General features: G+C 43.5%; 1 protein-coding gene across 2 annotated transcripts in view; it reads right to left on the bottom strand.

Annotated features, from left to right (window-relative positions):
• The window catches only part of COG7 (component of oligomeric golgi complex 7), a 73,503-nt gene extending 59,134 nt beyond the window's left edge, over positions 1–14,369 (bottom strand). Inside the window, exons 1-4 of one of the 2 annotated variants that reach the window (XM_078074693.1) lie at positions 13,990–14,369; positions 9,422–9,570; positions 9,137–9,253; positions 6,929–7,097 (exon numbers count right to left, since the gene is read on the bottom strand). In XM_078074693.1, coding sequence (XP_077930819.1) covers positions 6,929–7,097; positions 9,137–9,253; positions 9,422–9,570; positions 13,990–14,158 — 604 coding nt within the window. In that variant the 5' untranslated portion in view covers positions 14,159–14,369. The remainder of the gene's footprint in view (positions 1–6,928; positions 7,098–9,136; positions 9,254–9,421; positions 9,571–13,989) is intronic. The other variant, XM_078074692.1, reaches the window with a different exon arrangement.
• Positions 14,370–14,781: the final 412 nt, after the last annotated feature.

Raw genomic sequence — 14,781 nt, 5'->3', positions numbered from 1 at the left:
GAAAGTATCACAGGGAGGGGAAAAAAGAAAAGGAACAGAATATGCAGAAGGTACATCCTAAGAGCACTTCAAGAACAAGCAGAGACAGGATAATAAGAAGTCGAGGACTTTAACACCACCATAAACCAATCAGACCTAACACACAGACACACACACACACAGAACACTCCACCCAACAACAGCAGAATACATATTTTTCTCCAGTGCCCATGAAACATTCTCCAGGATAGATCATATCTGAGGCCAGAAAACAAGTGTAACTAAGACGGAAATCATATAGCCTTTCTAATCATAATGAAATGAAACTAGAAATCAAAAGAAGAAAAAACAATGGGAAAATTCACAAATATGTGGAAATTAAACAACAGTCTTAAACAACCAATGGGTCAAAGAAGATATCATAAAGAAAATTAGGAATTATCTTGAGCAAATGAAAATAAAAACACAACATACCAAAACATATGGGATGCCACAAAAGCAGCAGTAAGAGCTAATTTATAGCTGTAAATACTTATGTTAAAAAAGAAGAGGGCGCCTGGGTGGCTCAGATGGTTAAGCATCTGCCTTTGGCTCAGGTCATGACCCCAAGGTCCTGGGATCGAGTCCCGCATCGGGCTCCCTGCTAGGCTTCTCCCTCTGCCTCTGCCCCTCTCTCTCTCTGACTCTGATGAATAAATAAATAAAACATTTAAAAAAAAAAAAAAAAAAAAAGAAGAAAGATCTCAAGCCAACAACCTAAACTCTACAACCTAAAGAACTAGGAAAAAAAAAAAGAACAAACTAAACCTAAAGGTAGCAAGAAGGGAAGAAATAATAAAGATGGGAGCAGAGATCAATATAATAGAGCAAAACAAAATAAAATCAACAAAACCAAGAGGTGGTTCTTTGAAAAGATGAACAAAATTGACAAACTTCTAATTAGATTCACTATGAAAAAGAGAGAAGACATTTCAAATAAATAAAGTCAGAAATGAAAGAAAGGACACTACTACTGATCTTACACAAATAAAAAGGATTATAAGAAAGCACTATGGGGGCGCCTGGATGGCTCAGTCGGTGGAGTGTCCAACTCCTGATCTCAGGTCTTGATCTCAGGGTTGTGAGTTCAAGTCCTGTGTTGGGCATGGAGCTTACTTTAAAAAAATAGGGGCACCTGGGTGGCTCAGTAGGTTAAGCATCCGACTTCGGCTCAGGTTATCTCCAGGTCCTGGGAACGAGCCCCATGCCAGTCTCTGCACTCAGCAGGGCGTCTGCTTCTCCCTCTCCCTCTGCTCCTCCCAGAGCTTGTGCTCACGCTCTCTCTCTCAAATAAATAAATAAAATCTTTTTTTTAAGTAAATAAATAAAAAATAAAATAAATAATAAAATAAATAAAAAGTACTATGTGCAATTATACACCAAAAAATTGGATAATCTAGACGAAATGAACAAATTCTTAGACACACACTGTCAAGACTGAATCATGAAGAAGTTAAGAATTCTAAATGGATCTAAAACTAGTAAGGAGATTGAATCAGTAATCAAAAACCCTTCAACAAAGAAAAGCACACCAAACGGCTTCACTGGTGAATATACTAGACATTTAAAGAAAAATTAATACCAATTCTTCTCAAACTCTTCCAAAAAACTGAAGAGGAGGAAACACTTTCTAACTCATTCTACGAGGCCAGCATTACCCCGATCCAAAGCCAGACAAAGACAATACAAGAAAAGAAACCTACAGACCAATATCCCTGATGATTTTTTTTTTTTTTGAGAGAGAGAGAGCACGCGTGCACTCAAGCAGAGGTGGAATGCTCAAGCAGACTCCACACCTAAAGCAGAACCCAACACAGGGCTCGATCTCATGACCCTGAGATCATGACCTGAGCAGAAATCAAGAGTCAGACACTTAACCAACTGAGCCACCCAGGGGCCACATCCCTGATGAATAGTGATGCAAAAATCCTTGATGAAATACTAGCAAACCAACATCAGCAGCACATTAAAGGATAATACTCTATAGCCAAGTGGAATTTATTCCTGAGATGCAAGCATGGTTCAATGTATGAAAATCAATCAATGTAATATACCATATTAACAGAATGATGGAAATAATCCACATGATCATCTCAAATGGTGAAGAAAAGAATTTGATACAATTCAACACTTTTCATGATATAACTCAACAAACTAGGAATAGAAACAAACTATGTCAACATAATAAACAAATTTTCATATATGAAAAGCCCCCAGTTAACATAATACTCAGTGGTGAAAGACTATTTCAAACTCTTCCTCTGAGATCAGGAACAAGACAAGAATCCTGCTTTTGCCACCTCTATTCACCTTAGTGCTGGAAGTCTTAGCCGGAGCAATGAGGAATGAAAGAGAAATTAAAAGCATTCAAAGAGAAAAGGAAGAAGTAAAATTATCTTTGTTTGCAGATGATATGATCTTATAATCAGAAAACCCTAAAGATTCCACAAAAAAACCTGTTAGAACTAATAAGTGAATTTGGCAAAGTTGTAGGATACAAAATCAACACACAAAAATCAGTTGTGTTGGGGCACCTGGGTGGCTCAGATGGTTGGGCGTCTGCCTTTGGCTCAGGTCATGATCTCTGGGTCCTGGGATCGAGCCCCACGTCAGGCTCCCTGCTCAGTGGGAAGCCTGCTTCTTCCTCTCCCTCTGCCTCTTCCCCTGCTTGTGCTTTCTCTGTCTGTCTCTCTCAAGTGAATAAATAAAATCTTTAAAAAAAAATCAGTTGTTTTTCTATATATTGACAATGAACGATCTGAAGAGGAAATAAAAAATTCATTTACAGTAACATCAAAATAAACAAAATACTTAGGAAAAAATGTAACAAGGAGCTGAAAGATTTGTACTCTGAAAATGACAAAACACTGCTGAAAGAAATTAAAGAAGACACAAATAAATGAAAAAACATCCCGTGTTGATGGATTGAAAGACTTAATACTGTTAAGATGGTAATACTACCCAAAGCCATCTACAGATTCAATGCAATCCCTATCGAAATCCCAATGGTGTCTTCTAGAGAAACAGAAAAACCCATCCTAGAATTCATATGGAATTTCAAGGGACCCCAAATAGACAAAACAATCTTGAAAGAGAAGGGTGACGGTGGTGGTCTCACACTTCATGACTTCAAAACTTACTACAAAGCTACAATAATCAAAACAATGTGTGTGGGGCAGGTGGGGGTAACAGTGTGGGACTGGCATAAGGATAGACATGACCAACGGAAGAGAACAGAGAGCCCAGAAATAAACCTTCACATATACAGTCAAACGACTCTCAACAAGGGTGTCAAGGCCATTCAATGGGGAAAGGACAATAAATGATGTTCAGAAAACTGGATATCCACATGCAAAAGAAAGAAGTTGGACCCTTACCTTACACCATATACAAAAATTAACTTTAAATGGATCAAAGAGCAACATGTAAGAGCTAAAACTATCAACTCTTAGAAGAAAATGGGGAAAATTTCATGACATTGGATTTGGCAATAGTTTCTTACTTATGAGACCAAAAACACAGGCAACAAAATTAAAAACAGATATATTGGACTACATCAAAATTTAAGATTTGTGCATCAAAGGACACTATAAATAGAATGAAAAGACAACCCACAGAATCGGAGTATACAAATCATATATCTGATCAGGGATTAATTTCCGGAATATATAACAAACTCCTACAACTCAACAATAAAAAATAAATTACCCGATTTTAAAATGGTCAAAGGACTTGGGACACCTGGGTGGCTCAGTAGGTTAAGCGTCTGCCTTCGGCTCGGGTCATGATCCCAGGGTCCTGGGATCAAGTCCTGCATTGGGCTCCCTGCTCAGCAGGGAGCCTGCTTCTCCCTCTCCCTGTGCCCCTCCACCCTACCCGTGCTCTCTCTTGCTATCTCTCTCTCAAATAAATAAAATCTTAAAAAAGAAAGAAAGAAAGAGAATGCTATTGGTGAAATGAAAAACAATCTTTTGAAAAATAAAAAAGACTATGGGGAGAGTTGATAAAGAGCTAAAATGGACCAGAGGAAACACGACATAAAGGAGGGGGAAACGGAGAGGTGATGGACAGACAGTTGATATTCTCAAAAATGGAAAACAAATGAAACAGAAAAAATATTTTTTAAGAAAGAAATTTTCTAGAAACAGAGAAAGACATGAATCAGCAAATAAAAAGAGCTCACACTATGTTCTAGAAAAATATTTTTCCCAAACTGAAAAATAATCTAGTGAAGTAATTAAACTATAAGGCAAAAGGAAGAATTGTATAAGCCAGAAGTCAGCAAACTATGAGCCAGCAGGCAACATCACCACCTGGTTTTGTCATAAAGCTTTACTGGAACACAGAGAAGCCCATTCATTTACACACAGGCTTTCACACTACAACTGCAGTTAAGTATTGGTGACAGAGAGCACACGTCCCAGAGAGCCCAAAATATTTACTACCTGGCCCTTTACAGAAAATGCTTGCTAACCCCTGCTTTAACTATTACAAGGAAAAGAAACAAACTAACTACCAAAAAAAAAAAAAAGAAAGAAAGAATCAGGCCAGTCTCATGTTTATAGCAAAATACAGTTGGCAGAAGACAAGGAATCAAGGTTTCTAGAATTCCATAGGAAAAACAGTGTGATCCAAAAATTCCAAAAGCAGCCATTTTCTTCTATATGTAAAAGCAACAAAAAGACATTCTTTACTACATAAACACTAAGGATATGCATATAATCCCTATGACCTTCCTGAGGTGAAAAAAATCTACTTAAGGGGCGCCTGAGTGGCTCAGTCGTTAAGCGTCTGCCTTCGGCTCAGGTCATGGTCCCAGGGTCCTGGGATCGAGCCCCGCATCGGGCTCCCTGCTCTGTGGGAAGCCTGCTTCTCCCTCTCCCACTCCCCCTGCTTGTGTTCCCTCTTTCGCTGTGTCTCTCTCTCTGTCAAATAAATAAATAAAATCTTAAAAAAAAAAGAGAAAAAAGAAAAAAATCTACTTAAAAACAGAATCCTGGTCATGAAGAGAAGCCTCAAAGAATTAACAAATGGGGAAGACGTGCACTGAAAGGTCTGAAAGTGAGCACTGAATCCATTTAAACAAGAAATTGAGCATAAATAGCCAATTATTGGTTAGAAAACAGTTATGAAAAGATAAAATACCAAATATGAAAATTTTCTAATATTTAAAAGTTTAGAGAGAAAAGCCACATGATAAAAAAATTAATAATTTGAAAATTAATAATGAATAATTTGGCAATATACCATGATTAAAATTCTAGACTATGCAATCTTGTAGACTGGCCAGGGAAGAGGGACGGTGGAAAGCAGGAAGAGGAGTTAAAGCACACTAACTGGGGGAGGCAGATGGTGTTTCTTTCAGGAGGCTGATAAATTGAGAAAGAAGTTTAGTATAATGTGAAATCATAAATCACTAGAAAAACTAAAATCAAGTTATATATTTTTCAATCATCTGTGAGGAAAAAAAAAAACACAAAACAGAAACATAAAGCAGAAAATACAGAGATATACAAAACTGACAATTTCTGTTAAATAAAACCTAAATGGCATAAAGTCACTTATTAAAAAGTACAGGATTAGATCAAAAATCAAAATTCAACAAAGTGCTATCTCCAGTAGCCAAGTCTAAAATAAAAATCTCAGAAAGTTTGAAGGTTGGGACACCTGGGTGGCTCAGTCATTAAGCGTCTGCCTTGGGCTCAGGTCGTGATCTCAGGGTCCTGGGATCGAGCCCCGCATCGGGCTCCCTGCTCAGCGGGAAGCCTGCTTCTCCCTCTCCCACTCCCCCTGCTTGTGTTCCCTCTCTCGTTGTGTCTCTCTCTGTCAAATAAATAAATAAAACCTTAAAAAAAAAAAAAAGTTTGAAGGTTAAAAAAAAAATGGGTAAAGCCATACTGAAGCAAGTACAAACAAAAAAGAAGGCAGAAGTTGTAATATTCATACCCAAGTTGAACTGCAGACAGAAAGCATTTAATGGGGCCATGGCAATATTTGATAAAAATGTTCCTTAAAACCTAACAGAGTGGGGTGCCTGGGTGGCTCAGTCAGTTAAGCGTCTGCCTTTAGCTCAGGTCATGATCCCAGGGTCCTGGGATTGAGTCCTGCATCTGGTTCCTTGCTCCTCTGGGAGCCTGCTTCTCCCTCTGCCTGCCACTCCCCCTGCTTGTGCTCTCTCTTTCTTGCTTTCTCTAATAAATAAATAAAATCTTTAAAAAAAAAAAGATATTTGCTAATAAGATCTCTATGAAAAAATTCTAAATATTAGCAAATATCCAGTAGGACATTAACATGCATACACACGTGCGTGCACCCATACAGACGTCCCATAAACATGTGGGGCTTATTCTTGAGTTGCAAGAATAAAAGGATACTAGGAATGCTATCAATATGATTTTCCACATTAGTAGGCCACAGGAAATAAAAATCATATTTGACAAGGGTCAAAACTCGTCAAACGGTACACTTAAGATACGTGCGTTTCTCTAAAAGTAAATTTCACTTCAAAAAAAGAGAATCATAAAGCAATAGTGAACTCTAGTTATTGATATGAATGCTGAAGCATTTAAGAGTGAAGTATGCCGATATCTATAAGTTACTTTGCAACGCACCCCAAACAGAACCTGGATGGACAGAGAGATGGATGGGTGGGTAGATGTGTGACAAAGCAAATGTGGGAAAACGCTTAACTAGGATCTAGACAGTGTGTCTGTTGTGTGCTTATCTCGACATTTCTGTATGCTTGAAAATATTCATATAAACTATTGAAAAAAGGCAACCCCAAAAAAGTTACAACTTAACTTCCAAACTACATAATTTAATCCACAGTAAGACACTCAAAAGGCTGAAGACTTGGAAAGCCTTACCTTTGTGAGGAGGTGTGCAGAGATGAGAAGGGGCCCGCACTTACCTACAGACTGGGAGGTGAACGCAGCTACAATCTGCGGGGAGGCCAGGGCCTCCAGCCTGTTCTTCAGTGCCTCCAAGTGCACACATTTTTCCGAGTAGTCTGGTGTATCAACAAGCATCATTAAGCTGTTCTGCATACCTGTCAGCTTAGCAGAAATCACAGCTATGTCCTATAAAAGACCAGAATAGAGGATATTTATTTTAAAAGATCCCAGGTCGTTCAGGGGCACCTGGGTGGCTCAGTCGGTTAAGTGTCTGCCTTCGGTTCAGGTCATGATCTCAGGGTCCTGGGATTGAGCCCTGCATCGGGCTCTCTGCTCGGTGCAGAGCCTGCTTCTCTCTTTCCCCCGCTTGTACTCTCTCTGACAAATAAATAAAATCTTAAAAAAAAAAAAAAAAAATGCTGTTTTTTAAAAGAATAAAGAATGTAGTAATTGTGTTTCATTTCAGCACTCAACAGGTGTCTACAACGTGTCAGACACTGTATTAGATGTTTGAGACACAAAGAAGATCACACTGCAGCCCCTGAGTTCCCAACATATTGGGACAGCAAGATCAGGATACAATTTAAGGAGTATGGTTCAGGTGCTACCGGGGCCCAGGGGAGGGAGCAACTGAGTTTGCCTGTGAGAGGCCAGGAGCCAGCAGGGGTGGGTGGCTGCTGCAGTGGTTTAGGAGAAAGACGATGGGAAGCGTGAACAGAGTGGTGGCAGAGGGATCCAAAGAACGGACAACTGCAGAGAGATATGGGAGAGATGGGGAAGAGGGCGCGGTTAAGGACTGCTGAGGTTTCTAGCCTAGACCCTTGCTGGGGAAGTGCCGCCACGAACCAAGACAGGGAGGCCAAAGGGAAGAGCAAATGGGGAGCGGTTCTAGACAGAAATAATGAATTCAGTTTGCAGTGCCTAGGGGGGAGTCCAGCCAGATGCATGTGGTCTCTGGGCAGCTGGTTCTGAATATCGGGATAGTTGGGAGCGGCAAAAGCTTTCCAACTCTTAGCTAGTTAATATTAGTAGTGTACTGACTGCAATCACGCACGTGCCAGGAATCCAGGAAGATTAGCAACTCACATCTGTGAACCCTCATTTTTCACTGTTTATTCCTGTTTACTAATTTTTTTCCCCTCATGCACTGAGCGTTTTTTAAAAAAATTGTGAGAGTTTTAAAAATTAGCAAAAAGTGGGGGGTGCCTGGGTGGCTCAGTTGTTAAGTGTCTGCCTTCAGCTCAGGTCATGATCCCAGGGTCCTGGGATCGAGCCCCGCATCAGGCTCCCTGCTCAGCGAGGAGCCTGCTTCTCCCTCTTCCAGCTCATGCTCTCTCTTACTATCTCTCTCTCAAATAAATAAAATCTTTTTTTTTTTTTAAAGATTTTATTTATTTGACAGAGAGAGCGAAAGAGCACAAGCAGGGGGAGCAGCAGAGGGAGAGGAAGAAGCAGGCCCCCCTCCGAGCAGGGAGCCCAATGCGGGACTCGATCCTAGGACCCTGGGATCATGACCTAAGCCGAAGGCAGACGCTTAACCATCTGAGCCACCCAGGCGCCCTCAAATAAATCTTTAAAAAAAAAAAAAAGAGGGGCGCCTGGGTGGCTCAGTCGTTAAGCGTCTGCCTTCAGCTCAGGTCATGATCCCAGAGTCCTGGGATCAAGCCCCGCACGGGGCTCCCTGCTCCGTCGGAAGCCTGCTTCTCCCTCTCCCACTCCCCCTGCTTTGTTCCGTCTCTCGCTGTGTCTCTGTCAAAAAAATAAATAAAATCTTTAAAAAAAAAAAGAAAACTAGCAAAAGAGACAATAAAAGAATTCATTTTGCTTAACCGAAAAAGAGTTTTTCATGAGACATCACCTGACCTCACCCTGATAACCAGGTATCAAAAGCATTGCTATTTCCCACAGTTGGCAGCCCCGGAGGGTCCCAGGATGTGGAAGGGCCCCTGCCCATGTTCCACAATCTCATTTCATCCATTTTCTCTGCCTTTTTCACTGAGGTTTCTCCTGAACTATGACAAGAAGGCCATCAGTCAAGATACCAACTCCAGAAGGTGGAAAGACCCTGAGCAACTGCAGGTTTTCTCACCCTTTGCCTGTGTGTTTCCACGCAGGGCTTCTTCCTATCCCTTGTGGGTTCGAGGAAACGACTTTCTCATTTGTTTCTCCAAACCTCAAGCGCCTGCCTACCCAGCCTGCGGACATCCCCTAAACTCAAGACCTACTTGAGTCTTGAAGGTCTCCTCGATATCAGCACTCAGTGTGCTCCACTTGTCTGCTTCCTGAAGGGACTCCGCCGCAAGCTGCATTCTGGACTTGACCTGGTCGATTTCTACCAATACCTAAAAGAGAGACGAGAGGTCAAAGACTAAGGAAGTGGCAGTTCCTTTATCTCTACCCTCCACTGGTGACTTGAAACATAAGCATCATGGCACGCTCCCGTTTTGAGGGAGGTTCTGTGAATGTCTTCCAAAGACAAGAATCAGCATTAGGGACAGGAGCATGAATACCTGCATCGATTGAGACGTATCCTGTTCAAATTTTTTAATGTCCTCCTTGACAAGAATCATTTGTTCTTTCAGAAAAGACGCCTCCTGTTTCAGGGCTTCAACATCGCGGAGCACTTTGGGCATGTTCTGAAGAGCCTGGTGACTTGTTTCTGTAGCAGGAACCAAAGAACAAAAGGTGAAAATCAGACCAGTCACCAGTGAACAAGATGAAGAGATCAGAAGACAGGAAGGGAATTTTCCCCAAAGCACCCCCAGCCACACAGTTTTCTGAGCCTGTGGATGATGGGGAGTGGAGAAGAGGTGGGCTGGGAGGCGGGCTCTGCCAGGACCATGTCTGCCCCAGTCTGATCGGTGTGGGCCATGGATTTGACAAGGAAGGAACCATCAACCTGACCCAACATCAATGCTTTTCCACCACTGAGTTAAATTGAAACTCCCTTTGTGAGGAGAGAAAATGAAAGAATCTGACACTGGGTAAATGCCAGCTACATCCCATTCTATCACGTAATATCCACAGGAATCATTAGCAGTCACCTCTTACAAATAAGGAAACTGAGGCTCAGAGAGGTTGAGTAACTTCCCTAAGATTTCACAGAGCTGAAACCAAGCCTTACGTGTGTCTGGCCCCAATGTCTGCATTCCATGGTCTTTTCAAAATAGAGTCCACAGACGACCAGCATCAACTGGGGCACAGTTAAATGCAGGTCCCCCGGCACCTGCCAGAGTTTCTTATTTAACAAATCTGGTAGGAGATCAGGTGACATTAAGAAAGCTGCATGGTTTTTTTTGGTTTTTTTTTAAGATTTTATTTATTTGACAGAGAGAGACACAGCGAGAGAGGGAACACAAGCAGGGGGAGTGGGAAAGGGAGAAGCAGGCTTCCCGCGGAGCAGGGAGCCCGATGCGGGGCTCGATCCCAGGACCCCAGGATCATGACCGGAGCTGAAGGCAGACGCTTAACGACTGAGCCACCGTTTTAACAGACATCCCAAACACAGAATACAATTTGCACATCTTTGCACACTATGATGTGTTATGTGGAATTGGGAGAGTTACTAGCATACCCCTCTGACCCTTTAAAGGGCAATTCATCAGGAAATCAACCCAGTAAGTCCAGCGTCTTCTGCTCTACCAGTGCAATGAATGGAACCTTAACATCTTGAAGAAATATTTCAAGAACCTGTTCATCCAGCTGAGCCATAAAATAACAATGTGTTTCCAGCACTGACCCCGGGTAAAGTTCTAAGACTAAGAAAACAAAGATAGAACAAGGATTTCTTCTGTATAGAGATTTCTTCTGTATAGAGAACAATGCTGACTTTTAACAACATTGTTATGGCCCCAGCCTTCCGCCTGCTAAACCTCGAAGTCACTCTTCGGCCCTTGCTGTTCCCTGTGTACCTCTTTTTCCTTCTCCACAACCCTCCCCCCGCACCAAATTTAGTCCACTCTTTTTTCCATTTTAAAGCTATCACTTGCAGTGGTTGCCTCTGGGAGGGTAAGGGCCAGATTTCACTGTGAAGGGGAATGGGGGCACTTTCTTGGGCGATTGTAACATTCTCCTTCTTGACAGAGATTTGAATTATCCCAGCTGTATACATCTGTCAAAACTCATTCCACTCATCAGATAAGATTTGTGCATTTCACCTTATGTAAATTTTATTTAGTAAAAAAAAAAAGAGCTGTAAACAAGTACTGAATTCTATTATGTTTAGGGTACCCACTGAAATGTACAGGGGTAAAGTATACTGACCTCTGCAACTCATTTTGAAATACATCATACATCAAAAAAATGAGATGGATGAATGGAGAGAGGGACAGGTAAATGGACAGATTTGTGATAAAGCAGGAATAGTAAATTGTTAATTGTAGAATCTAGGTAGTGGGCATATGGATGTTCACTACAATTCTCTCAATGTTACTGTATGTTTGGGACCTCCACCCACAGTCATTCTTAATGTTCTCCTCCTCTTGTCCCTCCTTCCAATCCATCAGCAAGTTCTTCCCATTCTTCCTCCTAAAAATATCTTAAATCTACCCATTTCTCACCATGCCCACTGCCACAACCCCAGCTGAAGCCACTATTTTGACAGTCCACTCTTCTGAACAGTTGCCTTCCGAATCAATCCCTGTCCCTCCCCTGCTTAAAAATCCTTTGGTACCTTTCCTTTACACTCATTTTAAATCAAATCCAAACTCTTTAATGAGACATTAAAATCCCTGCATGATCTGGTCCCTGTTTGGGGGTTTTTCTCCCCCTCTCTCCAACTTGGCCTGTTAACCGACCCAACCTAGGACTGGGTCTTGTTTGACACTGTATCTCTGGAACCTGGAAAACAGTTTGTGCCTAATAAATATTTGTTGACTGAATGACTGAACAAATCAATCTCCCAATTTGGAGCCCTCAACATCCCCTGCTAGAGCCTCTGCAATAACCTCTCTTCCCTGCAGATTTGAGCCCTGTCTCGCCTTCCATAAAAAGAAAGCTTTAAACCTCTGAAAGCGGGGCACCTGGGTGGCTCAGTCGGGTAAGCGTCTGCCTTTGGCTCAGGTCATGATCCCAGGGTCCTGGGATCGAGCCCCACATCGGGCTCCCGGCTCAGTGGGAAGCCTGCTTCTCCCTCTCCCACTCCCCCTGCTTGTGTTCCCTCTCTTGCTGTCTCTCTCTCTCTGTCAAATAAATAAATAAAATCTTTGAAAAACAAAAAACAAAAACCTCTGAAGGCTTCCCACTGCCTAGGGGCCGAATTCCCAACTCCTTAGGATAATGAAAAAGGGGACACCTGGGCGGTTCAGTCGGTTAAGTGTCCCACTCTTGATTTCGGCTCAGGTCATGATCTCAGGGTGTGGGATTGGGCCTGCTTAAGATTCTCTCTCCCTCTATGCCTCCCCGTCCTCGGGTGCGCGCGCGTGCGTAAAGAATAAAATAAAATAAAATGATGGGCAAAAAGGCCTTTCACAGTTTGATCCTAATCTACTTTTCTGTGTTAGCTCCAGAAGTCTCCCCCTCCCCCCGGGAAAGTGTGATCCTGTAATAATAATACTAATGACTAATGTTTGTTGATGTTGCTGATGGAGCTGTTTGAACTTCTCACTCTTCTGTGGACTGGCTAGGCCTTTTTATACCCACATGCCTCTGTATGCGCTGTTCTCTCCTCCCTTTCATACCAGAGAGGTAGCAAGGTATAATGGATAAGAGCCTGAGCTCTGGGACCAATGCATGGGTTCAAATCCAAACTAGAAATATGATGATGGGTCAGTTACTTCACTCAGCCACAATCTCTACAACTATAAACTGGTCATCATAACTGTGTCTACCTCTAAGGATTATAGCCAGGTTTAAATTGGATAATTAGGCTGAGAAGGGGCAACATTAACATTTTGGCCAGGACAATTCTTCATTGTGTAGGATATCCCAAGCATGCAGGACACTAAGCATCGCTGGGTATTTCCACTAACTGTCCATCATTGTGACATTCCTCCCCATTGCAAGGACTAAAAATACTCCCAACAACTTCCAGATAGTCAGGGGATGGTGAGGGTAGAAGGAGGTGACATTACCACCCCTGGTTTCAGAACCACTTAGTTAATACATACAGGGCATTTAAAAGAATGGTTGACACATTATCAAGGACTCAAATATTGCTATCATATTATTATTAATGTCCTCCCCCCTCTTTGCCCTATGAAGTCTTCCTTCAAGGCTAACACAGGGAAAACCCTTTATGATTCTCCCAGACTAGAGGTAACTGCACACTTTTTCCAGCTCTCGTAACTCCTGGTCCTACTTGTAGGAAAGCCACCCTTCATTGTAATTTAACTGTTTAGTATCTTCCCCACAAGGCAGCAGCTCCTGAAAAGTAAACTTCTTGCACATGGCCCATTTCTGGGCACAGGTGTAGCAGATGTTCAATGACTATTAGATGCAAAGTACAATAAAGAACCTGCAGTGAAATAAAGCTCCCCTCCCCCCAACATCAGCCTTTTCTTAAACACTGGACCCATCTACAAAATAAAGTTCTATTTACTGGGTCTTAAGCTTCCCTGTAGGAACCGTCTCTCCCACGGAGCCTAGCAGAGACTGGCCGTGCAGTAGGCACCTAATGAACATACGGTGAACATACCGTGACTAAAAATCGAGTAGGAGTTAATGAAAAGGTTGCTGGTGTGTATTATTTTTTATAATTAACTATCCTTGAAAGATGGTTCAAGTCTCCATTCAGGCCAGCCCATCTTCAAGGACATGAAGCTCCGCTAAAACAACGTTTCCCAGATTTGTGTCATTCCCACACGCCTCTGATAACGCTTTTGCCAAATATAAGAACCAGGTAACGATTAGTTAATATTCTTGAAATTCACTCTTGGGCCTTAAAGGAAACTTGATGGCACCGCCGGGGGCGGAAGAGCAAGCCCCAGCCTCGGCAAGCGTTAGGCAGGCGGCAGCGAGCTGAGACCGGCCCCCGGCTGCCCCCGAAAGGTCTGGAGGAGGGTCGGTCCGGGCTCGCCTTCCCACCGCGGGGGCCGCGGACCGCCGCCGCCCCACGCGCGTCCCGGCAGCTCAGCCTTACCCTCCACGGCGTGGTTCACCTCCTGGATGAACAGCTGCAGCTTCATCACCAGCGTGGCCGCGTGGCCGTCCGCCTTCCCGGCCGCCGCCTCCTTCGAACCGGTCCTGAAGGCCGCGTTGATCCACTCCTTCACGTCGAAGTCTTCCGCCAGGAACTTGGAGAAGTCCATGGCCGCACCGCCTCTCAGCCTCGGCGTCCAGGCCTGAAGAGCTGGTTCTGGCGGCAACGAGGCTGCCGAGCCGGGCGGCCCTGCGAGGGCACCGGGGCTGGCCTGGGGCGGGGGACGGCAAGCAGAACCCACAGCACCCACTAACCTCGCCCCTCTGCGGCCCGTCAACTCGCGGGAGCAGAGGGCTCGGAATGGCCCTCGCCGCGCGCCGTACTTCTTCCGGAAGTAGGTGGCCGTTACCATAGTGATTGCCGGCGTTCCGGGCGCCCTGGAGAGCTGGGCCCTGGAGAAACGCCCCCGGCGGCGAGCGGCGAGCGGGTGCGAGCGTTCCGCTTCTTTTGCTAACTTAAGTGTGTGTGGAGCGCTTAAGTATGTGCTTACTCTAAAGCCCTTACGTGCACTGGCGCACTTAGACTTGACAGTACTACGAGTGCCGTTATTCTCCCCAAGGTAAAGATGAAGATTAGAGGCAGTTGAGCAACTCAGAGTCATGTCGCCAGAAAGTGGGACTGTGGGGATTTGAACTAGGGCAAACGGGCCACTGGAGCCTGAACTCTTTACCACGCTTTACTGCCTTCCTACAGAGATCAGATGAATCTCCGCGATCTGGCCGCAGCCCTCCC

The sequence above is a fragment of the Halichoerus grypus genome, chromosome 6, assembly GCF_964656455.1.
Source record: "Halichoerus grypus chromosome 6, mHalGry1.hap1.1, whole genome shotgun sequence".
Classification (NCBI taxonomy): Eukaryota; Metazoa; Chordata; class Mammalia; order Carnivora; family Phocidae; genus Halichoerus; species Halichoerus grypus.
Note: the sequence above shows the minus strand (reverse complement) of the source record. Positions and strands in the feature narration are given on the sequence as shown.